Here is a 27,596-nt window from a genome sequence, read left to right as displayed (position 1 = left end):
TTAGCAACAGTTCATATCATTGAAGTTTCCCTTTGCCTTTTCCATCATGTGTGTTATACATGTGTGTTACAGCCATGAGTCACAGGTTTTCTTCTAACAAGATGAGCCTTTTCTTTATGTTATATGATTTTAGCAAGTTTTCAGCAGTTTTTATTGGACAAGGTCAAGGATTAAATCCCATTTATCAAAGCTTGTATCTCTAGGCCTAATGGTAGCACACCTGCAAAAAAGACGTTGAGATATCTTTCCACACTGTGATATGAAAATAATCCTTATGTTTTACCACCATAGGTTAACTCTTCTAACAGTAGCTTTCTATCTCTCTGGTTACTTGACTCTTATTACTGTCTATAAAGCAATCCTTAATAGATAACACTTGGGTTAGGATGTCTTTGGGTGATGACGGCCATAGGCGGGCAGTGACGGGAGTTTAGGCCAGCTAACGTTCAGATGCCGTGAGCAATGACCGTCGGTATCTACTGCGGGGGGTTTTGGAATGCCACCCGGGCCAATAGGGAGCATTGTGCCATGCTGTGTGGAGGGAGTTATAATGGAAGTGGAGGGAGAACGAGGCCATTGTTCCGGGCAGTGCTCTGGGGACACTGAGACCCTTTTATGGGGTCACTGAGGCTGCGTTGTGGGGACAGTAGAGCCCAGTGTGCCCCTGAGGTTGTTCTGTGCCAGGGCCGACCACAGCTGGACCCTTAGCCTCCCTCCCTCCACTCATCCTCCATTTCTTTCTCTCCAACATGGCTGCTCCCTGAGCTTCAGTCCATGTGTTATCTTTGAGTGAAGTGACTGTGTAACCGCCTGATTATTCAAAATACTGTTGCTGACTACTTTGATGAAGACATCGATTGGTAGGACTGTGGCTCACTCAAAGTATTTTTGGCATCGCTGTCAATGTTTTGAGAGTGGACTTTAGTGTCAGCAAGCAGAGTGTGTTATATGGGATGGGTGAATCATCTGATAAAATGTGAGCACTTTATGATGTGTTGTAAATTATATTTAACCAGTAGTGCTGAGAGGCCAGGTAAAGTTTCCCCACACAAACGTGTGAATGCAACACCATTTTTACAGCAGACCAGCATAACTGATGAAAATTCCTAGGGGTTCACAATATTGCGTTTTTTTTTTTTTCCAATATCAGGAATATCAATGTTTACAAATTCATTTTAGCCAATACTGACATTGATACTAACACTGATGTAGTTCAGAACTAAAACAGTATAAAGCACACTTTGAAATTTAAAAAATAAGGACAGACAAAAGAAAAGATTCTTCTGCTGGTGTAGGTCTGTTGGTCTTTTGATATAAACACAGAAAGAATCATTACTCGGAACAATAAAGCTAACCTCCAGTATGTGTTGTGTAACATATTGCAGTGTTTTTTCATGTATGCAGTGCTTTATTACACTATAAAAGGTTTGAAAAGCCATGTATATCACTCAGGTGTGAGTATTTGACTGAAATATCGAATAGCTTAACAAATGGGCTAAAAAGAACCACAGCTGCGATTTACCACTGTCATTTACAGAGGAATTTCTTTGTGTTTCTCCATTACATCATTTGATGCTTTGAATTTTGTCATTTTTTTCACCTTTATTGAACTCTACTTCATTACGGCAATATGTATTTAAAATCATTGAGGGGTAGGCCTCGCTGTCAGAAATTTGGACTCACAGAAATGTATTATTTGGTGTTGTAGAGCTCACATCAGAATATTGTCTACTAATATTGTCAATCAAGTTTGCCCAGATATTCTGAGAACTGCTGCCCAATGTAAAAAAACGGTTCAATGATGTAAGGAGAAGGGCCAAAAAAAAAGCTGTCAGAGCAAAGAAGGCACACAGTGGCCACCGGGCTGCGCATCAGAGGCCACGATGCGCGTCACCGTATGGACCACCTCGCGGGGACAGATGTAATCTGTTCCTGTGTCATGAATAGGAGTACAAAATTAAGTGACAATTATATTAAACACAGCAGCAGGCTAATCCAGGCATCATGCTTGTGATCCACCTGCATTCCTGCTCTGTCATCACCAAATAGGAGAACCTTTGGTGATATATTCTCTCCGGTATCTCCTCCTCATCCTCCTTGCAATAATGTACTCCATCTTTTTAGATCACGTTAAGAATAAAGATTAAAACAGAGAAATATGGGAAATCACAGGTAAATCCTTAAGACACCGACTGACTTACATTTATTCATCGAGCGTCTCTCTCTTTTTTCTTTACTTTTGAATTTCATGAGATGAGAAAAGCTGAATATATACTTCGTATCGGATGCCGTGGCTGTTTGTGGTTGGCTGAGAGATGTGAACTCAATAGTATTTATCACTCCCAGCTGCCATCAGGTTGAGTTTCAATTACGCGTGACAAACATCTTTGATCTGACATCAGATGTGACGGGACAGTTTATATAAATACAAATGTATATGCTGGTTCAGACGGTTACATTAAATAGTGGTTGCTGTGATTGTTTATTGCATTAAAATGTGCCTGACACTCTGGAAACCTGCCTGTGAGGTTTTGGTGATGTGTGCGCACTGCGCGCCTGTCAGCCAAATTACCACTACATCGGGTGTGCTTCGCCTGTGCCAAGAATAGACCAGGTTGGAGCTGGCGGGCTTTCAGCGCACCTTCTGCGCAGTGTTTTGGCACAAAATTGTCACTGCACCAATCTGAATCTGTTGACACCTCCCCCTGGTGCGCCGCCACACCCATCTACCAAATTGCCAAATTGGCTGCGCACGGTGGTGCACGAAATTACCACTGCATGGGGTGCACCACGCTCCGCCACCCTGCGCCACACCACGAAATTAGAGCCCAAGGTGTTTAAAGAACACATCATACAAGCACTTGTCGGCATGTAGGCATATAAAAATGCTTTGACTCTAGAATAAAACAGGTTTATAAGAAGATTTTTCCAGGAGTGCTGGAATTGATTTGTATAAGTAAAATCGGTTAAATCAGGACAGGGGATCAAATGAAGTATCTCTCTTTACTGTGCGTCAGTATATATGTGCGTGTTTGTCTTTTGCAAAATTGTTCCGACATCATTAACAGAAGTTCTGTCACCGCTTTTGAAGCATTTTCATACACAGGCAGTGGTGCTACAGGTAATGAAAATCATGTTCTTGAGGAATCTGTAATTAATGTGTGCTCATCACACTGCACCATCCTCATGATGGTAATCAAAGCAACACCAAGGATACAGTATTACTGTATTAGTGCCCAATAGTGAACAGTCACAAACACAGACTGAAGCGGTCAAAAATGTGGCTTCATTTCTTCAAAAATGATGCACACAGGGCAATGTGAAATGTCTGTAAAACAGTGGTTTTTCATGCAAGGCATGAATCTTTTTTGCACAAGAGCAGTTAATTTTGTTCAAAATTTCAATTTATTTTCATACCTCCAGAGATCTAGGATCCAGAGACTAGTATTTTTAGGGTTGTCCATATCAGCATTTTTGGCCTCCAATCCTGATCTGGTTTTTTAATATTGAATATCTGCCAATACCGAGTCCCGATCTGATACTCATAATTACCTAGCTTTTCAAATGTTTTTGAGTACAGAAATAACTGAAGTAAACAGAATAGCTACTTGCTGCCTCAAGCTTATTCCATTGAACTTAGTACAGCCAACATTGCTGTAAAAAAAAACATAACATCAAATTTCTACTCAGTTTGGTGTAATAGCTCTGTTTCACTTTAACAATCTGTCAAAAAATAAAGTTACATATTCACTTACTGCAGTGTTTGAATTAAATCAGACAATCAAAATCCATTTACAGTAGTCAAAAATCTGACAGGCATGAGCAGACCAAAAAATGAACTTAAATAACCTCAGTTCCACTTAAAGGTGATGAAAACAGAGCCAATAGTCATAAAAACAGATGAATTCAATTAAAGAATTTGAAATATTACAATACCACTTAGATGTGGCAATTCACTTGACGGTATAGTTACAACAAAAACTGAGCTCAAAAAATGAATTCAAAACATCCTAACTCTACTTTAAAGTGGTGTAAACAGTTCAACAAGAATAGGATCAAAACATATGAATCATACAGATTCAAAACAACAATCCCTATCAAAATGTAGCAGCTTAATCTGAGACATAACCAAAACATTAACATTGTAATAAAACCCAAACATCAAATGCAAGCTACTCTTGTTAATACAGTGCAATTTCTGCAACTAGAGTTGCTACATCTCTTTTCTTCCCTCACTTTTATTTCTGTACCCACTGTTACTTTAAAATTAAGTGAAGGTTCTTGTTGAAGAAAACCGGCATACTTGATGGCCTGCTTTAAATGCTCTGCTGTGTGAGACCCACAAAACTGGCGTGCATGTAATACTGTACACTTTAACCCGAAGGTGGAGGACTCAATCCAACTTGCAGTTAGGCTCAGCAGTGACATGGGGCAAATCAGAGCCCAAAATGGATGTAGTGAAGCTAACAGCAGTGAAGTTGCATTTTAAATTCTCTAGTCTGCTGTCTCATCTTTTGTTGTACAGCTCCGGTAAGGTGGTGTTAGTATTGTAAAGTTGAGACAGAAGGGCACAGCGTGGGTCCAAAAGCTATAGAAAGTTACCGTATTCCGCTGCATGTTTAGTTTGGAGAAGACGAATCAAATTTTTCGTTTTAAATGCGGCTCTGCTGCTACCACCTTGTGAAACAGTCATTTTACAGATTCTGCAAGTGGCCATTGGACTGTTTTCACATTTGAAGTTTTTCCACACCGCTGACATTTTAAACACAGGAATGGTAATGCTGCTACTGCTGCTTTTTTGTGTTACTGGTGCATTTACGGCCTGCTGTAAATTGTGCTCTGTTTATGACAGCTGACATAAATGATCAGCTGGGCTGATGAAATTGCCGATCTCTGTTCAATTAAAAACACCTATATCAGCTCTGATCCAATACATACGATCGGGATCAAGACACCCCTGTTTTTAAAATTTGTTGTAAGATTTATCTGTTAAAGAAAAGGAGCAGTAGTGTTGTATTCTAATTGAAGTTCACAGGTTAAAGATCCAGTGAGCAGTTTGTTTAAACCGAGACATTTCCAACAAAAAGAGACTTTCTGTGCATTTTAGCATGTTCCCCTCCCAAACACTTCACGTTTAACATTTTTAGTGGTCCTAAAAGAAAATTCACTGGAAGGAATTGATAAGGGAATTGATAAAGAATTGAATTTATGAGAAGAATCGATAATGGCATTGATATCAATAAAATCTTATCAATTCCTCTTCCTACTTTCCACCCATTTTTCCACTTTAAAGCAATTTTTGCATCTTTTAATCCATTTCCCCCACATTTTTATACCATTTCACCACCTTTTCTGCATATTCCTGCCACTTTTAAACCCTTTCCCCTACTTTTCCTGCCTTTTTTGCCAATTCCATCTGTTGTTGCCTCTGTCGACCAACCTCTTTTCAACACTCTTTGCCCATTATTGGCTTTTTTCCTTTACCAAATATCCCTTTTTGTCATGCCCATTTTTGCTGCTTTAAAACCCTTTTAACTGTTTTTTGGCTTGTTTTTGCAACTTCTAACCAAGTGGCAACCTCCGATCCTGAAAAAATGAAGCCAATGCGGAAGTGCAAAAAAATTGTTATACCGCGAGTGTCCACTTGAGGCTGGCTGCAGGAACACCGGAAGTCCCGTCTGGACACATGTTAAACAGCTGGTTTTGACACTAGAAATAACTAGGTTTACAGCCTGGTTGAAAACACCAAACATGTCTCATTAGCTAGTGTCTTATTGTGCTCCCACTGTACGGGGGCTGAATTTTTTTGTACCACGATCATTTGGATTTAATTTAGGATGAAAGCTGATTGGCGCGTCTTATTTGATTGACAGATAGCTTGGCAGGCAGAGGCTTCATTTTTGTCAACCAGAATGCTAGCTAGCAGGCTGACAGGAAGTCGCGCTTAGTGGACAGGCCATTAGGTTGATCCAAAGTTCGGTTGAGACTGCAATTTTAATATGGAAGCCTCCACAGACTGGCTTCAAAAGCCATTTGAGTCCGCCTATTATAAGCAGACGACTGATGTCACTTGGGGTTTGTCCAGTTCTTTCTACAGTCTATGCTTTTAACCCATTTTGCAACTGTCTGCCTGTTTTTGACCATGTAAACACATTTTGTTGCTTTGATAAGAGTAGCTATTATTGAAGTTAAAAAAATAAAACATGGCTATTACAAATTTAACTTTACAATGTATCATGATTTTGCTGACCTCCTCTGGCTCCCAGTTTGGCTGTGCCAAAGAAAGCTCTCCTCTTTATCAGCCCTTATGGGCAACCTTGGAAAAGGATGCTGATCAATTACACAAAAAATAATGAGTCAGTTTTATCGATATTATACACACTGTTAATAACGTGATGTACAATGAAACAAAGGACACCAAAATACAAAGCAGAGGCTTATCCCATGCTGACATGCTTTTCTGAGTCAGTAACTTGCATGTCTTGAACTGCTTCATGAATTATACATTCTGGGTAGCATTTGTTAAAAGCTCAGACTAGCTTTCTCTCTGATCATCTGCATTATCCAAATGTTGTGTTGTATTCTTATTGAGAACATTCATATGAAATGTTCAGGAAATTTTAAATCAACCTGGATATTAATAAGTCACTCAGAATTTGAGTGGGAAAAAAAGCTAACTTCCAGTTGCTTTTTGGCAAACTTTTAGTACAAACTTAACCTACAATGTAGATCTGGCGATAAGGCAGTTATATGGCATCAACAGTGTTCAGTGTTAACAACAGCAGTAACATTAAAATTAATAATAGTAGTACAGTGCAGTACAATACGGTTGGGCTAAATAGTAAAGAACAGTATGTGAAGATATAATGACTACAGCATTACAATGAAGATTAAAAAAAAAGATACTGATGTGACCAGCACAGCTTTTTTTAACATTTAATTTTAAGTTAACTTATGGGTGCTAGTAGCCTTGTAGTTACATCCGAGCACCTCATTAAAAAAAGACTGTTGTCTTTGCAGTAGACAGCTTGGGTTTAGTTCAGGCCTGTGGCTCCTTTTGCATGCCATCTCTACTATCTCTTCCCTGTTTTGGACGCCCCTCGAAAATCTTTCAAAGTTAAATGATTTTACACATCCATCAATTTAAAAAGATGAAATGATGAGATATAAAAAGACAAGAAATTAGAATTAAAGATGAAAAGGTACAACCAAAATAAAGAGCAAGAAAACATAACTTTTAAAACGTGTTTACTTTTAGCTCTTATTGTCTGTTCCTTATGTTTCCACAGGACTTTGAAGCATGGGTGAATGACACAGCGGAGCATGGCTTTGTGGTGGTGTCGTTTGGCGCTGGGGTCAAGTACCTTTCCCATGACATCGCTCACAAACTGGCTGGAGCCCTCGCCAGGCTGCCACAACGTGTCGTCTGGAGGTAAAGGTTTCTTTCCGAAATTTAAACTACACACAACCGTCAATGTGGAAGATTTCCAATGGGGTAAACTTCATGTTTACCACATCTTTCCTTAACTCTATCCTCAGTGTCATCAAGTTTAGGTATATTTTCAATGGACTCCTATAATATGCTGTACAAGAACATGCTGTAGATTTAAAGTAACGTGTGTGTGTGTGTGTTGTGCCTCAGACACTAAGCAAACCACAGTCCATTTTCATACCTCACATTTATGATTTGGTTTTATCTGAAGTCATTCATAAAGCATGGAGTATCGGATTCAGTCTGCAAGACAGAAAATTTGACAGAAAAGATTACCAGTCATATTACAGAATTGAAGCTGGCTGAAGTTAACCATTTTTTACATGTGTATATTGTCCCTACTGTCCACATAGAGTGTACAAATTAACTATGAGCAATAAAATATAGCCCTCCTTCTGTGTTAGTGCCCATGTTGTTTCTAATTACAGCTTGAAGCCCATAAATTGGAGACAGGAGTATTTGATGAGCATATGATTCAGCATTGATGATTCACTGTGATATGTGCAGGTCATTGTGCTGCCATGGGACAGGTGAAAAATGCTTGTGTTCAACAGTAGCAGTATTTCTGCCTGCTTTAACTATAGTTCCTCTGGATAAATTAATAACCTGAAGTCTTTAACACAGCTCTCTAAAATGTTTGAGTTCTCTCACTTAGAGAGATACGTGTGATCAAAATCTAATCTCTTGTAATTATTGACCCAGCAACGACTCATTGTTCATGACCTGAGCAGTAAAACGAGAGGAGGGAAGTGGGACTGATATAGGAGGGTAAAAAAACAGAAACATTAAGTTTCACAGTGCTTTGTAATTTCAACCATGAATCTGTTAATGCTTAACTCTTATCTCTGTATATTTAAGAGTTTTTAATTTACCAGCCCCATTCACACTTGTTAGTTTTTGTGTGATTTTCATTCAATAATCTTACCACACAAACAGTCTGTAGATATGTCAAACTTTTCAGGTATGTCCAAATAGTACATTATTAATAAAGACTGCAGCACCTAAGCCTTTTGACATACATTTGCTCAGATCCATTACCTGACTTTTCTTATATGATGCAGCTGAGTTAATGTTTGAACATATAGCTCTAAAAAGAGGTTACTGGCTGGTTTGTATGGATTGCACAAGTACAAATACACTACTGCACAATTAGACAATGATGTCATGTCATGCCTGAAAGAATAGCCAGAAAACCTTTCATTAGGTATGTCTGCACCAGATGATTACAGCTTAGAACTATGTTGGTTTTTCCTACTATGGAGTATGAATCTAATTTAGATGTAGTCTGCATCATAGCTGTTTGTGGAACTTTTAACATTTTCATTTTTTTTTAATTCAAACACTAATTTTTAGCTTTGTTGTACTCACTGTGGTAAAAAACGGGAGCTTTAATGAGCTAACTAAACTTGTTTTGCAAACAAACTGTAATTCATTTTTAGCTTTGTCAATGATATGCACTTAAACTGCAATTAGACTGGCAAAGGGCCCTTTGAAGTTTCTTATAGTTGGGCTTAAACTCTAGATACCACACACATCACAAATCTGGAAGTGAGACATGCAAAAGTGAAGTTCAGTGAAAAAGTAACAGTGACCTGTTAATAGACAACCACTCTGACCTCAGGAAGAGGCTGCCATGTGATTCTGTAAGTCTGACAAAGGTGAGGGTGTGATGAAATTGCAGAGAAGTCAGTTGTGCTTGACTTTGAACTGTTATACTTATGACAAAGATTTGCTCAGTTAGGAAGGTAGACTATTACACAAACTGGAACCTGGCATGTATCATCAAAAATCTAAAAGAGAAGACTAAATCCGTGGTGAATTGAAATGTCTTTTACATAGCTGAAGAGAAGCAAAGGCACACACTTAAATTGTTTCTGCTATATTAAGATGCATTTACCCTTAATATCTTTATTAACATTGACTTTAAACATGTAACTGCACAATTCCAGGATAAATTGTAGAGATAAAGGTGGGGCTGAATGGAATGCACCACCCAAAACTGTCACATTCTCGCTGACAGGTTAAACTACAGTCACACAACTACAAATACTTGCTGGATCTGATGATTCATGATTCAAATGTGGTTGCAATGTCTGCTTATGTCAGGGTGGTTGCCAAAATGCTTGTGGGCTGAATGTTTTATGCATTGTAATGACAATCTCCACCTGTATAATTCTTTTCTATGCAACATGGGAGGAATAATGCTGGGTAATTTGTATTATTGAAGTGTAAAAGAGGCTAATGAAATCCATCATTTTAAAGCTCTCATCGTTCTAGATATTTGAAAGTAATGCCTTACAGGAAGTATCTTGTGATGGCAGAGTGGCTAGACTGAAGCCTCCCCTCAGTGCAAAACACACGAAAGCCTTTCTGGCTTTCACATGGAATTTTTTGCCAACTCCAAGCAGGTTTTTATGTGTTTTACACTGAGGAGAGGATTCCATCCAACTACTCTGCCATACAGACCAGATCAGTGGAGGGTTGCAGGGATGATTTTCCTTCTGGAACTTTTTCCCATCTCCACACAGGATCTCTGTAGCTCAGTCAGAGTGAGTCAGGTTCTTTGCCAGCTCTCTTACTAAGGCCCTTCTCACCCAGTTGGTCAGTTTGGGTTAGTGACCAGCTCTTGAAAGCGTCCTTGTTGTGCCAAACTTCTTCCATTTAAGAATTATAGAGGCCACTGGGCTTTTGGGAACCCCTAGTGCAGCAGATTTTTTTGTAGGCTTCCCAAGAGCTGTGCTTTCAACAATCTTGTCGCTGACCTCTGCAGGCAATCCCTCTGACCTCATGGCTTGGTTTTTGCACTGATTTGTATTGTCAGCTGTGAGCCCCTAAAAAGAGGTCTGTGCCTTTCCAATACCTTACTGATCAGTTTAATTTACCACAAGTAGACTCCAGTAAAATTGTAGAAACATCTCAGCAAATATTCAGAGAAATGGGAGGAAACTGAGCTAAATTTCAAGTGTTTTTTTTAAAGAGTCTGAATACTTACGTCAGTGGGATTTTCAGTTTTGTTTTTTTTTTTCATAAATATGAAAAAAACATCTAAAAGTCTGTTTTCACTTTGTCATTATGGGGTACTGAGTGTAGATCAGTTAGAATAAAAATGTTTTTCTCAACTGTAGCATCAGGCTGAAGTATAACAAAATCGAAAGAAGTGACAGGGTCTGAATACTTTCTGAATGCACTGTAATTTTTGCAGTTAGGGCATCTCTTGTCACTAGGCTTAAAAGATATGTGCAGTTGAATGACATCAGCATAAAATGCAGCATAAGTGGTTCCCAATTATTATTATTATTTTTTTGCTGCGCCCCTCTTTGTTTGATGAACAGAGCCCCTATTCCTAACCCTTACCATTCATGTCAGCACAAATATATAAATCACTATATACAGTTCATCTCGCAAAGGTAGGAAATTGCAAAAGGAAGGAGTTTAGTTGTCTCTTTAAAACCGAAATGACCCATCATATTTTTGTCTTTGTTCTATCATGACATCAGTTGTAGATTTATTGTAAGCCCATTTTTACCTGGATGTCCTCTCAAAAATACTGCCGTGCTTTGCTTGCTGCTTTTATTTAGCCTTGCCAAGCCCTCTGTAATCTCTCCAGGCCCTCCCAAGGGGCCATAGGGCCCACATTTAAAATCACTGGCCTATAGAGTAAAGAAAAATGAAGCCCCATGACTGAACCTGGGGGCACACCATGGGAATGTAAAATTCTAATAAATAAAGTCATTATGTAAATAAATTCAAACCAAAGTTAGGAACAGTGAAGAGCAGCAGCTGCAGCACTAACACATAATGCATATATATTTAGTGTTCAAATGTGACAAATTGCTCATACCAACATACAACGTACAGAATTCTGTACTGTCATGGCACTTGGATGAAAAATAACGTATGATAGTATTTGTAAGCTCTAAGACTTTTTTTCTGAAATATTGAATTGTATCCCAGCTTTCAGCGACTCTTCAAAACCCAGAAGATGGAAAAGGAAGAGGGCCGATGTGAGGGACAGGGACCAGGCCAAATGAATCGTGTCATTGATAATTGGCCACATGAATGTAGGCTTTGATTGGCAGGACAGTGAATCGGTCTTTGTTGAAGAGAGAAAGAGAGATGAAAGAGTCTGAGTTAGGGAGGGAAGGAGACAGAGATGGATGGATGGGGGTTGTAATGCAGCATGCATATGCATTGTGTGTTGCAGTTGTTTAAAAAAATGCTTCCACACACACAACCATAGTCATCAAAAGATGTACACACAATACTTTACTGAGCCATCAAGAGAAGGCAAGACTTTTTGCTTTACTTTTGTTTAGGAAGAGATGTGCATTGAATTTATTTTTGTTGAACTTCATGCAAATGTTGAACTTACTAAGCTTTCTACACTATCTATTGCAGACACTGTAGTGCTGTTCTACCAATGTTAATATGGGTGTTTAGGTATTGCAAGCTTAAAAAACCACAAACAGGCCAAAGACAGCCTTTTATTGATGGCGATTTAAAATATGGCGGTAAAAGTACTACTTCAGGTAAGAACACAGAGAATCAAAAATGAATTTTTTGAAACAATAAACTTACTGTTTCTCATACAAGTTTAAAACAAATAGCAGCCATAATTGGTAATCTGAGGTAGTAAAATTTCCTCTATCATGGAAAAATCCAAATACAGCCTATAAAAGTATTAAGACTGAAATACATACAAGGTAGCACAGCAGAATTTACAAGCAAAAACCCATAGAAGCTAGCTAGGTAGCAAGGATAGCTAGAGCTTTTTGTAACAAAATATTTCCAAGTAAATAAGTCCTGAAATGATGCTTCAGTATTTTCCTAACCTCTCATACTTTACCTCTGGACTGGCATGTGCAGTTAGCCTGTCTTTTTATCTCCTTTTTACCTTTCTTAGCATCATGTTGTATTTGTGCTGCAGAAGTTTTCTGCCTAGAGGTCAATGGGAACAAAATTAGTTGCTTCTAACAACCTGTTTTTTTTTTTTGTTTTTTTTTTTTTTATTCTTTATTTTTCAGTTCTGAAAAGCAGGCATCAGAGCACATCACATACATGCAAGAATAACTGAGTTTCCTCTGCAATTCAGTCTTTCCTTTTTCTTATTTAAGTATAAGGAACTAGGTGCAACTTGGGAGAGGTAAAGTGTGTACATAAGATCAACCAAAAACACATCATAAATAGTCTCAAAAGGTGGAAAGTAAAAGAAAAACCACAACAAAATTGTATTTTGCCAAGATTACATAGCACCACAAATTCCTTAAATCGTCACCTCCACAAAACCTGCCTGAATGGGTTTGACATATTTGACCCAGTTGGTCCATGGTTTAACTAAGACATCTTTTTGCAGACGTAGACAGAAAGTAATTCTTTCTATAGCATAAACTAAAAACCTGTTTTAATGACAAGACAGTAAGTGAAGGTGTGATTAAGTAGGTCAAAATGCTCTTATCACAGACAAAACTGTTAGACTAATTTAAAAATACAAAAATATGATGCTCTAGAAGATAAATTAGGACGTAAAGTAAAAATGTGGTCATCACAGAGTTTGTAGATGGCTGACTTTAAGAACATCAGTTGAACAAAAGATATATGGGACTGAACCTTTAGGCTTTTCTTAAGAAAAACAAAAAGTTAAGCTGAAATCAAACAGCTTCTGGCAGTAAAGTACACCATGTGGAAAATATGGAATACAAATCATGCTGTAGTTAATTTTTGAAGTTATTATGTGAAAACATTCATCTGTTTTGAAGCCAAGTCGTACTTGTACATTGTTCTTCTGAGATCAATGCAGTTGAGAAGTTTTATAAAAGCTTTGTAACTAACCACTCTGAATGAATATAAACAAAGTATGAATGTTTACTCGATGTTTATGCATTGTTCAGCAGTATTAGCTGCAAAGAAGTTACATAGCTCACAGTATCTAAGCTGCTTTCCTCCTCATTTGATATTTTCCTTTCTTAGATTCTCTGGAGTTCCACCCAGTAACCTTGGCAACAACACCAAGCTTGTTGATTGGATGCCTCAGAATGACTTATTAGGTAAGTCCGTCAATGGGAAACCACATAGGGTTTGCTTTATCTTTTTAATTCTTTTGTCGAAAAGTTTAAAGTTTACTATCATGTTCAAGTTCCTTGCATGACTTTCTACTAACCTCAGTGGTTAGTCGGTTAACAATGTATAAGCAAATTTGCACGCCAGAGAAGAGGAATGTACATCTACATTCATGTGACAGTTAGCATTGTCTTCAGCAGTAGAGTAAATGTCAATAATCAAATATTATGCCTGTCTGGCATTTCAAAGGGACAGTGGACCTTATCTGTCTGCGGATGTGGTCTAGTAAGCCATTATACATTGATCTGCATTCAATTTTGAACCCAAAACCAAAGCAAGACTTCAGGTTAGTTTTAACATCAGTATGCACTCTAAATTTCTCTGTATTCTATGGGAGATAAACAGTTCATAATTGAAAAAGAATATATATATATATATATATATATATATATATATATATATATATATAAATGTCTATATATACTTTACGTACGGATGTGTCCAACTCTGAAACATAAATGTTGTCATTGACATCAAGTGTTGTTTTCACACTGAGTTACAAAACCTTTTTTCAAACTTCACAAATCATGCTGAAATTAGGTAGTATCCTGAAGGAGAAATAGTTTACATTTGACAGTGTTTGAGGTTAATTTTACTCCTTTTGAAACATTTTAACCAAGGTTAATGTAGTTAACTTACAAAAAAATTAAAACTATAATGTTAAAAGCATTTAAATAACTGACACTGAGATAAAATTGGGGTTTAAACTAAGGCTGGACGTTTATTTTCAAATCTAAAATCTAAAAAAAATTTCAAACATTTGTGTCAAAATACTGGATATGAACTTTTTTTGCAGCAGAGATGTTATGTATTACATGTCATGCAATCATTCAAGACCCATTTTGTTAATAGTCTACAAAAAAAATCGTACTTTTTTCATTTTGTACCTTTCAGATTAAATATGAACATTATCAATCCCTTCAATACAGTAATTCATATCCAATCTGCAAAGTGAGTCAAAATTATCACAAGTAGATATTTGTTTTTTCTAATTTGGTCAGCCTTAGTTTCTAATAATGCGTTGGTTATAATATAGAATGATTTGTTGCTTGTGTTTGTTGGAAAATACATTAGATGAGAAACTTCAGGAATAATCGAATATCAAATCGCAATCACAATATTGGGGTAAAAAAATCGCAATGAGATTATTCTCCTAAATCGTTCAGCCCTAGTTTTAACTAACTTAAACTGCAATGTGTGCTTACAAAACTGACAAAAATCAAATAAAACAAGAGACAAAATCTCCTTAGTTTTAAGGCCCTTGCACGCTGAATATGTACTTTTCATCTGAAATTTTTGCACTTTAAAAAAGAATAATGAGCTCATGTCATTCTAATACTCTTAACACATTTTAGTTATGTATTTTTTGTACTGGAACAGGTTCAATTTTTGGCTTTTTTCGCATCCACCCAAGCCCTGCAAATGGGTGATTTCCTTGCTTAAAGGCCCTCCTCCCTCTTATTTCTCTCCCCCACACTGAAACTTCACCTTAAACACTGTGATTTGCCCATGTATTGTGTGGATGCCAATCTTGGAACATCAATTATATTATGCCAAAGTTTGCACTCACAGCCACATAACAGAGACAGAATTAAAGTTGCTCTCCTCTCCTGCTTATCACAATATGATGCATGCTGTATGAATATCTCTGTCAGGGTAGATGATCCAGTGTGTTTTTCAAAGAGTCAATACACACAGCCATCTCCACTCTTTTGTTCTCTTTGCAGTACAAAACATTTAGCCAGGTTCTACAGATTTTTATGCAAGTAAAATGCTTTAGCTCAGTGTGCGAGCTTGAGTGTGTGACAGTTTTCTTGTTTTTTTGGATTATGGATCTAAAAAAAAAATGCATCAGAAAATAACAGACTCAGTGTGCAAAGACCTTTGACAGCAGCAGACTGACATGTATACCCAAGCCTGAGGAGTGTAAAATGGCCTGAAGATATCACATAATGGTCATTCTAGGTCTTGAGTTGTATTCAAACTGTTTGATGTAAATTGTTTCTGGTCCTTTTGGGTCTTACATTAAAACATTAAAACTTTGGGTCAACATTAAAACTTATAATAAATAAAGTAAAACTAGGAATTTTGCATAGAAAACAAGCTGATCAACAAATCCCCAGTAAAAATAAATCAAAACTCAACTGAAATTAAAACAAAAATTAAAAACAAATTTAAAAGAAATACTAATGAAAAATTCAAAACTATTCTAACCTTGTTTTTAACATTTTATGAGTTACTGTAGCAGGAGAAATACAATTTCACACTCTCTGTATCAAATTGAATGAGCTCTAGTGCAGTTAAATGCAGATATTTATCAAAGTAAAACCCAACAAACTAACTGTCCGTTAATAAAATGTGTAATTAGTATAAACCTCACATGCTATATGACATTTCTCTTCTCCTGTTATCTAGGCCACACCAACACTAGAGCCTTCCTGAGCCATGGTGGCCTGAACAGCATCTACGAGGCCATGTATCATGGGGTGCCGGTTGTCGGCGTGCCCCTGTTCGGTGATCACTATGACACCATGACTCGTGTGGCGGCCAAAGGGATGGGTATCATGCTACATTGGAAATACATGACTGAGGAGGATCTGTACACAGCTCTGACCAGTGTCATCAAAGATGACAGGTTAGATTTCTACATGTCAGACACAATTCTTCTCTATATGAGTGTCTATATCAGCACCATCTGGTGTCAATTTATGGAAACACAAGTCTTTTTCTTTGCACATATGGTTGTTTTCTGACTCTTTTAGGTATCGCAAGCAAGCCCGTGTCCTCTCCAATATCCACAAAGACCAGCCAGGCCATCCTGTGTCCAGAGCCGTCTACTGGATCAGCTACATCCTCCGTCACCATGGTGCCAACCACCTGCGCTCCGCTGTCTACGATGTGTCCCCCTATCAGTACTTCCTTGTGGATGTGGTTCTCTCTGTAGCATCCACCATCGCTCTGACCATCTTTGCCTTGCGATGGCTGGTGGGACTGCTCAGGGGGAACGTGGAGGACCAGGGCAGAGGCGGCATCCCTATGGATGACACTACTGTGCCTAATGGGCATTGCCATAGCGACAGCATGGCTAATGGGAAACACAAAGGCAATGGCTCCTTAAAAAACGAAAAAAAGATAAATTAATGTTTGGGATGGCCAAGAGGGACGGAGAAGAAGTTGCCCCAAAGACTCAGCTTTGGTGGTTTTTATTAAAGCTTTGAAAGAAAGCTGTTTTTAGGTACGCCAAGTGGCAGTAGGATGACAGAGCAAGGCAATGGGTGCTCAAAATCCATCTGTGTGTGTGTGTGTGGGGGTGTGTGTGTGTGTGTGCGTGTGTGTGAAAGATGTATGTGTATGTGTGCACTGAGGCAAATTTAACGAGAAGTCCTAACAGCAGCAGCTACTGTAATGCGACACCAAATTTAAAAAGTCATTAAAGGAGAAACAAAGGACAGACACAGTGAAGGACAGTGTTTCTTCATGTGTGTCCTCCTCTTCCTGCGTCTTCCTCACTGGTGGAAGGATGAAGAGGGGAACCTGAGCACCAACTGCTCACCCACGGAACAAACAAGAAAACAACGGATAACTTTTATTTAGGATTTTAATGTTTTTAACTGCTTAAAAAAATGTCTGGTAAACTGTAAATAGAGGACAAATCTATTTATTACTGTAAAAAGACGTTTTGATGATGGACCTTTTTAACCTTGATCTTATTTTTAATTTATTTCATGTATCTGCAGTGTAATAGCTTGAAAATAGATGTACACTCCCTTTTCTTGGTTAACATTGTACATTTCATATTGGTGAGAACAGTCATTGTTAAATCTGCACCCTGCCTTCTGCTGTGGCATTATCCACTGTATTCATGGTGGCTCTAATTTCAAATGAAAAATATTTTTTATTTTTCCTTTTCACGTGATGGTGCCAACCTGGGACTACACTTAAGTGTGGAACGTCCAATTGTCTCCTGACTGTCAGTTTGTTCTGGTGGATAACAGCTCCATTGACTGTTGTTTGGCATATTGGTGTGAAAAGGATAATTGTGCTATTATCTAAGGATATAATAAGGCTAACTACCAAAGATACTGTGGATAAGCCCAGCTAGAATAGAAATGTGCTCAGGCTCATGCAGTCAGGTGATCAGGGATGAGTCAGAGCATTATTGATTCATGATAACTCACTCCGCTAGTCCCACAGCTTAATTCTGTGTCCCTCTTCTATTTATTTATTCATAAGGAAGGATTCATCACTTGATTGCCATTTTTAGTGCTACACTTGACTTCTTACTGTATGTCATCCCTCTGTGGTTAAATTAATCTTTAACACACTGGTAGTCTGTTTGGTTAAATGTTGAGGTATGTGTAAAAACGGTTTAATACTAACTCTGTGTGTGAATGATTCAGTCTCTGTATGTTGGCTTTTTAAAGCAGATATTTGTGTATGAAGAATGCTTAAATACAGGCATTGTGCTTGTTTGAGTTCACGGTATAGCTTTAGACTGAGTTTGGGCATGGCAAGGTGAGGATGAGGTTTATTATTGCCCCCTAAGAGCTTTGTGTATTTAATCAGTAGCTTTTTCTGTGATTTCATGTTATCATATTGAATGTGTGCCCATGCAGAGGCTTTTAAAGTCAGTAAAATCTTCATTTTGAACACTTAGATTGCTATCAGTAGCAATGCCTTATTGGCCAGTCTAGTACGCATTGTTTTACCCTGTCTGATCAATCTTATATCAGAGGAAGAAAAGTTTAAAACTGAGGAAATAGTGACATTGTTTTTACAACAAAAGTAAACCACACTACTTCTGTGACTAATATTAATATATCAAAGCAATGCAGAGGTGCAGAATCAATAGGAGTTTTTAAAGTGTTTTGGAGATTTTATTTTGCCCTTTTCAGTCGAACCACTTTGTTTATGTAGCAAATTCTTTAAAAAAAGGACACAAAAGCTGTAAAAATGAAAATAAAAAAACCCTATGAAATACACACGAGAAAAAGAGTACATAAGAACAAATCAAAGCCAGTGTTTGTTGTTAATGGACATCTTAGAACAGCTGGTGCTTGAGAGTGGCATACACTGAAAATCTCAGGAAAAGGCATTTAAAGAAATGGTTTTTAAAACCAAAAACTGACCCAAAAATTATTATTTTTAACAGCGTGTTTTATAACAGTGTAGTTTATTATTTGATGATGGACAGTTACCAAAAAAACTGCTCAAAGGTCAAAATTTTAACCTAGAGCAGCAGCAAATGAACGAGAGACAGCAGTGTCTACATTTAACTTGTATTTATTGGTATAAAACGATGTGCAGGGTTTGGCCAACATATACAAATTTGGTTTCCAGAACTTTCATTTTTGTTGCTTTGATATGAAAACAGGTATTGGTCTTGTTTGATTTTAACTGGAAAGTTTAAAAATCTGGCATTGTGATGACACAGATTCTGAGTCGTCGTCCTTTGCTCCAGTCTGTAAAGCTACTTTTTGAAGTTTCAAACTGCAACCACAATTTTAGTAGTAAGATGATCTTACATGGACAATTAAGCGATGCAAATGCTATAAAACAACAGAAAAAAATCCCATTACATAACCTGTCAAAGATGACACAGACCTAACATCCAATCTGCATGCCTCCAGTGTGTTCACGCCTGTATGATAATTAAGAAAAGCTTCATGATCTCCCTTTCTCTGTGAGCTACCATTACACCTGCACAGCCTGACCCAGCCCTGCTGAAAACACACACTGGTATACTTGAATCATCATCATTATCACCTGAAACAACTTCAGCTGTTGTGAGAGGTGGGCAGGCAGGCCTGCAGGTGCTAAACAAGCTATGAACAGAGTTTAGTGAGTAAGGATATATTTTTTAAGATGTAACTTTTTCCTTTATTATTTCAGTATTACTTCTGTCTCATAGTTAAATGTCCCTCCTTCACATCTCTCATAGTTATTGTAAAGTCTGATGTGTCTTTGTTCCTGAGTTTTTTTTTTTTCCATCAGCTTGAAGACGCTCTCTAATCTGTCATTGATAATAGCGCTCTTGCATTTGTCCACCTCTTTGTCTCATTCCTGACATCCTGGTGTTTTTGTCTGTCTTTGTGTTGTCGTCTCGTTCTTTTACGTCCACCTCTTCAATATCAGACAGTTCTGTTAAACATACTTTTCTTAAAAAAAAACAAACAACTTCATTTTACTTTGATTTTTAAATGTCCTCAGTTTTCTTGTCATGAGTGTCCATGTTGTAAATAGAACAATGTAAACAAAATACTAATGCTGAATAAAAATGACATACTTTGTTTGCAACTCCTTTACCTAATTTGAACGTTTTTATTTCGCAAACCTTAAATTTCGGTTAACTATGATACATACAGAAACAAATACATATGCCTCTTTACGATCTACCAAAACAAGAGCCCAAGCAACTTGATAATGTGGTTAATTGATGTGTGATTAATTTGTGCTTGTGACCCTTGACCTGGGGTACATGGAAAGGATTTAATGTTAAATCTTTTAACAGTAAACACAACTTACATAAGTACAAATAAAGATCAACAAAGAGATAAATTGTCTACCTTTTACAAGACTGTAAATTCTGCCAACAGGAAGCTTAATCAGAGCAATAACAAAAGATGCTGCTCAGCCCTGACCACCTCTCTTGCTTACTTTTTTAAATTGAGCTGGTTCTCTTTTTTCTTTTAACTTTTCTGCTTTTATTGAGTTCACAAAAATACAAGTAAAACCGCAGAGAAAAAAAAAGGTAAATACAATAAGTTAGACCATCATTCAGGATATAAAGCCATAATATGATATACAGCAGCCTTTCCCAAACTTCCATCTGTTGTGCCCCAATTTTTTTATTTTTTATTTTTGGGAACAGGAAGCACCCTCTTTGGCCCACTGTGCCCCAATTTGAAACCACAAAATCTTCTGGGGGCCACCAAAACCCTTGTACAACCATGATACTCAAATATTTACCTGTTATTTATCTTTTTTTTTTTCATAAACAGAATTTCAGTGTGATTGATTTGCTTTCAGAGAGTGTAACATTACTTTGAGAGTGCTTGTGGGGGTCACAAAGTAAGATTAATGAGCCACTGACATACACTATGTTTTGATCAGGCATCTAAAAAGTCACTTCAACTTCATTTTCTAATCTTCATCTCTTAAGAAAGAGTGTGAATGCGTAGGTGTGACCTGCGGTGTAAAAGTGCTTTGAGTAGTCATACAACTAGAAAAACACGATACAAGATCAAGCCCATTTACCATTTTCATTTTATGGATGAATTTCTCACAACGAGGGAGAAAAGCTGTCAAAAGTGGCCTTCCTGGTTCGCACCACTCACAAAGCATTTTTGGATCACTCACAACAATTAGACAAAGGCCACTTTTAACAGCTTTTCACCCTTATTTTATGACATTTACCCCCTAAACAAAATGACCATGTTACTGTTCAGGAAATACAACTTACACTGTGCAGTTTTTGTTTAAAATAGTCCTCAATTCAAAATCTCTGGTAAATGGCAAGAGTTGGGCCAAATTGAGCAGCGTGTCCCTAAATGACTTGGAAATGTCTGGGGTCCCAATGTTATGAGGGTGTCTGGGTGTTTCTCTGTCCTTGAAAGCTTTGCAAATATCTGAGGTGATGTAAGTACTCTTCTAAAATATATAGATATACAACTATATAACATAGGAGTGGTCTTTTTAGATGAGATTTTAAATAGTGTTTTACTTATGTTAGACTGGTTTGTTGTCTGTTATCAGTGCTAAATACATTTCATGTTATTTAGAGCCAACATGACTGATGGTGATAACAGCAGTGGAAGCTGCCAGACTCTGTTTGATAGAGGATGTATAGACTTTCTGGCAGGAATTGTTTCCAAGCAGCAAGAGGTTCTTCTGTAGGTATCAAATGGTAGAATCAGCTAAAGTAGCCAACGGCACACACACACGAGCACACAAACCAGGTGGATAGGTAGGGTTATCTAATGCTGTATACTCGTGCTGAGTGAGGCGGGGGTAACAAAACACCTGGCCTGGTACCCTGCTTCGCTCACTGGCCTGTTAATTATTCACAGCGCCTGCAGGGGCCTGCAGACATCACACACAGTCCAAAGCATCTGCAGGTATGTTTAATTTACGTTCCTGAAGTTGTTTTTCTTTTGTTGTCGCTGGTGGCCAAACCGGGCTGTGCTCTGTTAGCTGAGACAGGAAGGGGTGGGGTGGAAGGCCAGCCTCTGCTGAGAGATCTGAAATCGCAGAAACACAGCAGGCATCATTCATAGCATCGTCCATTCATTCTCAGTCAGCCCTCCCTCCTTCGTCAGACCTTGTAAGTGTCTATTATCTACATCTTCTCTCCACCTCAGAGGACAATCATCAGGCGCAATTAACCACTTTGTATTGGACTAAGTGGACTCACTGTGTGGAGTTAAGTCCTCCCTCTCTGCTCAAGATGTTAGGTGATGAATGTGCCAATAGTTTGACAACAGGGTGTGCTCTAATCTTCTGCACACTTACATCCACAGTCTGTATGAGAGTGAAGGCTGAGGGGATTAAGTTGTGATTGCAAGTGTGCGCCTCTCTAAGGACGCTGGATTTAGCTTGTTAGGGGTTGTGTGTTTGAATGACGTGCCTGAAGGGCCATCCCAGTTTTCAGACTGATGATTTATTTTGTATAACCTTTTATTCTGGATGGTGGTGTTTATTTATCCGTCACTGCCCATATATACCCAGAAATCCACAGATCTTCCTATAGGCACTAATATATGCCTGGGTAATCCCCCCTCTGGCTGAGGAAAGTAGCTGCATAAGGCCTTCCTGGATGATACTGTGGGCTATGGTGGGCTTGTGCTACATTTAAAATTCAATTCAAATCAATAAAATGAAAATACTTAGGAATGTGACAAATTGTACACAAAGATTTAATCGTTAAAGTGCCAAAAAAAAAAACAAAAAACAAACAAACAACCACACAAAAACAAACAAACAAACAAACAAACAAAAAAACGTAAGGTACAGAAATGTAGTCCACTCTCAGGCCTTAGTAACAAAAAGTTTGTCATGAACTGTTTGGTGACAAAAATATCCACACAGAAAAACTGCCATAAAACTTAACAAGTGATATTTATTTTTATTTTTTTTTTTTAAAAACTGAGATCTTTTCATCACCTTCAGTCCTGTATATAAAAATCTATTATTTAATCATTTTAATTGATTTAACCCTTTAAATGCCAGCATATATGTCACATGCAACAGATATTGTTTTAAAAATGGCTTTATTTCCACATACTGTATGCTAGATGGGATTGTTATCATCAATAGACAGTCTTAGAGTGAGATTGATAAGCAGCAAAACAGGTTTTGATGCATGTCTCAATTTGAGAAGATATTTGATAAAAAAAAAAAATCTTGTTAAGATAAATGACAAAAATGTTCACATAATAAAACTGCCATAGAATTAATGTATCCTAATATATTTTTTTCTACATTCAAAATTCATCAGCCTCATTAGTGTCAGTGTGGTTCGTTAAAATTAATTATTTTATCATTTCAACTGATTTAAACTAGGACTGTCAATATTTATCTACAGTCCCATTCAAATTTCATTTGTTATTTCTTTTACAGATTTCAAACTATATTTGAATATTTATGCACATTTTTATTAACCCTTTAACACCTGAGTTTCTGGACTCTTTTCTCATTTTAACCATAAAAGACCCAGAAAATGTCCTGTGAGTACGTGCTTATGCCCATTTTTCCACAATCCTTAGAACTTTTAATATATGGCAGTTATTTACATTTTACTGCATGTTGGGACTTTTGGTTTGTAGATGAGACTGTAGACGGCTAAAACGAGGAGCTCTCAGCCGAATGAGTTTAAAAAAAATGGAGAAAACCCTTATAATTATAACTCGACAACGGAAAAGTAATTGGATAAAACACATTTTACTGCATGTTAAGAGTGTTTTAACAGTTTAAAATGAAAAAAAAAAAAAAAAAACGGTGAGAAAAGGGGAAATTACAATAATAACCACATACTGGGTGTGAAGTACAGTTTCTCAGCTTTTAGAAACTGTTTGAATTTTTCTGATGACACAAACAGTCATGCAATTATGGTCATGCAGTGTGCTTCAACAGCGCGTCGCCGACGACGTGCTAGGTGTAAAAGGGTTAATATGTATGTAAAATGTTCAGTTGCTGTAATCACCATGTAGTTACACATTTGTCCACTAGAGGACCCTCCAATATTACATTGCAGATTGCAATGAAAAAATAACGAGCTTAAAGCAAAGCTAGTTAATGTTGATTTTTATGCATTTTTTTATTGCAAACACAGCCACCTGCAACATTTGGAGGCCTTTAACAGGTATTTTGGTACTGATAGTCAACTTTAAAATGAACAAATGGGTCAGATATTAAATGTCAAATAAAAATTTTATTGCGGCGCTTACGGCGGTAATGACATCATGTTTATAATGAACAAAACATTTTTAAAAATGCTGGTACTATCTTGTCCCTACATGTTTTTACCTAACAACACAAAGCACTCCACATTTTCTGAATCAAGAGTGTTTTTTGCTCACTATTGTCCCAGCTGTGGAGAAAACTCTCTCTGGCCTGACGGAGGTGCCCGGGATGCACAGGTAACAGCATGCCAGCTGGGACAGGAGAGGATACCTGGACAGGATCCTTTTCCACCACCACAGCAGGTTACTGTCGGTGGGCATCGCGGTTTTACTGTCGTACATCAGCATCTCTTGATGTAGTGAGGCCTCACTTGCCAAATCACCACCAGTGTGTGCACCACATTGGCGATAAACATCCCCAAACATCTGCACTGGTGGCCATTGCGGTGCTGCTGTGTTTTGGTTTGAAAACTTTATTGTTCATCATGTCACGTGTCATGTGACGAAACATTTGGTTCCTACACCTACATATGGGTGAAGTAGAGGCCAAGGAGAGAGGGGAGAGACTCCAGAACAATTATAAACAGCAAAAATATAAAAAAAAAACAAAGTGGAATAGTAACTTCAGCTTTTGAATATGAATGAGTTTTTAAATATTCTAATTACATTCGAACCCCGAAATTTGTTCCAACAGACTTAATTCGAACAAGGACAATACCATGATTTTACCCACTAAGGAAAAACAAAAATGACACCATCTGGTAAAAAAGTCATAAAGAAATTGAGGGCCTTTACTCTATATTAGAAACCAAAACCAACAGAGAACCTGATTGAATGCCATACTGGCAAGAGGATGAAAATTTGAGTTACAATGGATGTTAATGGGGACATTCTTGTCCTTAACATGCTGAGTGTCGTTTTTTTGGTTACACAGAGTACTATTGGCATATTTTGATAAATGAGGTCAAATCTTCATATATGGGGCGCAGGTGGCCTAGTGGTTTAAGGCGCCCCACGTACACGGATGGCCTGGGTTCAAATCCGGCCTGAGGCTCTTTACCGCATGTCTCTCCCCCCGCTCTCATCCCTATTTCTGACTCTATACACTGCCCTTCATCCATCAAATAAAGGCACAGAAAGTGCACACAATCAAATTCAATGCCATGTGTATTACAATTGGGAAAAAAATTCCAAAATGAAAAATGAAATGGACAAAAACATCCCTAGTGAGGCCTGAGGGTTACAGGCAAAATGCCATCCAAAGTGGACTACTGTTTAAACTTAATAAATACATGCATAAAAATCAGGCGATGAAACTTAGTACTTAAAGAAAGGATATATGTGTCTGGTAGATTATTTCTTTGTTGTAACAATGCTTCTTGGCAATACATCTTATATGGTTTTTTAAGTCGGTTTATTTCCCTTTTAAATGATGCCTAATTTGAAAAGAACATGCTTTTGTGGGATGAGCAGCAGAGCTGAGTGTGTTGATTGCACCCATAAAAAGGAAAGAGAAATCTTCCCTGCAAATGCCAAACTGCTTATTCTGCTGTTGCTACTGACTCTTGTTTTGAATTTCTGGTACCCCCAGGTGCTGACAGCAGGGGCTTGATTGGCACCTGATTGTCAGCACCTGTGAGCGCTCACCCTACAACAGTGGTTGGTAGGAGTCTGCTCCAAGAATTCTAGTAGAATTCCTGGAAGCCAAACTAAGTTACCTCATTATTTAAAGTGAGCCCTGGTACCATCTCCAAACTGAAGGCCAGGTTCCTTATAACAGGGGATGGTTGGCTACCTACCAAGTTGGAAGAAGGATAAACGCAACGGATCTCAACAGTAACTGGTTCTTGTTCAAATAGTAAACTTCCCCATTAAATCCTCCATTAACATTTCAGAAAATCCTTCATATCAATCTTTAATCCTGGAACCAGGCCAACCAGCCACCCTACCTATGATGATGAAACATATGAACGACACTAGAAACAGAATTGGATAGCAGAGAAAAAGGCAAAGGAATATGTAATTTTACCTACATATCCCACAATCCCAGAGCGCTTCTTTCAAAATTTACATGGACTTTAAGATTTATCAACATTGTAGTGTTTATACTGTTGATAACAATGCTGTTGTACATTGTGGTATAGGTGTTCTTTATATAGTGTAAATGGTTGTCAACATCAGCTGACAGCTGAAGTTTGTGAGAGCGAGCCACATTTCCATGGTAACAGTGAGCTCCATCAATAAGAGAAATGACTGTGAAGTGTAGTATGAAGTATAGCTCATGTCCCTGAGAATGCAAACCAACCATGCTTTTCTTAAAACAAGCATCAAATCATATGAACTTGTGTCTTCTACATCATTTCACACTCAGGTAGCTCATAGGGTGTCTGCCTTTGATGATTATGACATTATGGTTCATAATCAAGCCTGGAGTCATGATCAATAAATGCTGTACTTACTTAACATCTCTGTGGCTGCAGGGAGACATTGCAGCAGTGGCTGAACCAAAGTGTGATGAAAGGGACAAAAAAGCATCCTATTAAAAAACAATAATAAGGTATGAATACTGTAGTAATAATGATAATAACAACAACAATAATAATAATAATAATAATAATAATAATAGACTCTAAAATTGGCCGTAGGTGTGAATGTGGGCATTAATGGTTGTCTGTCTCTACATGTCAGCCTTGCGATTGACTGGTGACCAGTCCAGGGTGTACACCACCTCTCGCCCAATGACAGCTGGAATAGGCATCAGCCTCCCCACGACCCCGAACGGGGTAAGTTTTATGTGTTCAGGTGCTTAAATAAATATACTAATGAATGCTGTGTTCCATCGTTGCCAAGTTTGTTTTGCTAAATGCTTCTAAATACTACACACTTTAAAGGACAGACAAAGAAAGATCTTTCAAGATAAAAATAATTCATTAGAGCTGTGACGCTATGGCAAATGTCCAGTATGAGATTACATTGGTGCATCACTAGATTTATCTCACGTTCCAAAATTCACATCCCAGTTTTGCTCTTGGCACAAGGAAGTGAGAAAAACCACGGTTTATTGTGAAGTTAATCTGAGATAACCATATTTTATATTTAACTGGAACAATAACCCTTGTCAGAGCAACAATGAAAATGAATTTTACTTATTTATGCTGTGGTACAACATCCCTTTTTTCAAAATGTAAACCCTTTTTCTTGAAACAGAATGACCATTTTATTAGATATGTTAAGAATGTGGATGGCCACATTGAATGAACCATTTAGAAAGTAATGTTAGACTTCATAGGTCATGAGGGGCACAAATGTAAAGATGCCAGAGAATAGTGCAGAAGGAACTGTGACAACTTGAAGGGAAAAGTAATAAAATAATTGCAAAGGTGGGTTAAAAGTGGTCTAAATGGGTTGAAACGGGCAAAAATGGGTTTAAATTGGCAAATGGGAACAAAATTAGGTAAGAGACGCAAAACTGTTGCAAACAGGGTCGATTAAAGTAGTGAAAATGGGGTCAAAGAGTGGCAAAAAATATTGCAAATATTGACAGGTAAAGTAAAGAAAAGGCTAAATACTGGAAAAAGGAGAAAAAA

The 27,596-nt window shown here is 37.7% G+C and overlaps 1 protein-coding gene across 3 annotated transcripts in view; it reads left to right on the top strand.

Moving 5' to 3' along the window:
* ugt8 (UDP glycosyltransferase 8) overlaps positions 1-19,906 on the top strand; it is a 33,688-nt gene extending 13,782 nt beyond the window's left edge. For all 3 annotated transcript variants that reach the window (XM_041786208.1, XM_041786209.1, XM_041786207.1), the window contains 4 exons: positions 7,290-7,432; positions 13,460-13,536; positions 16,025-16,244; positions 16,372-19,906. In XM_041786208.1, coding sequence (XP_041642142.1) covers positions 7,290-7,432; positions 13,460-13,536; positions 16,025-16,244; positions 16,372-16,750 — 819 coding nt within the window. In that variant the 3' untranslated portion in view covers positions 16,751-19,906. The remainder of the gene's footprint in view (positions 1-7,289; positions 7,433-13,459; positions 13,537-16,024; positions 16,245-16,371) is intronic.
* The last annotated feature ends 7,690 nt before the right edge of the window (positions 19,907-27,596 follow it).

This window comes from Cheilinus undulatus, linkage group 4, assembly GCF_018320785.1.
Source record: "Cheilinus undulatus linkage group 4, ASM1832078v1, whole genome shotgun sequence".
Classification (NCBI taxonomy): domain Eukaryota; kingdom Metazoa; phylum Chordata; class Actinopteri; order Labriformes; family Labridae; genus Cheilinus; species Cheilinus undulatus.
Note: the sequence above shows the minus strand (reverse complement) of the source record. Positions and strands in the feature narration are given on the sequence as shown.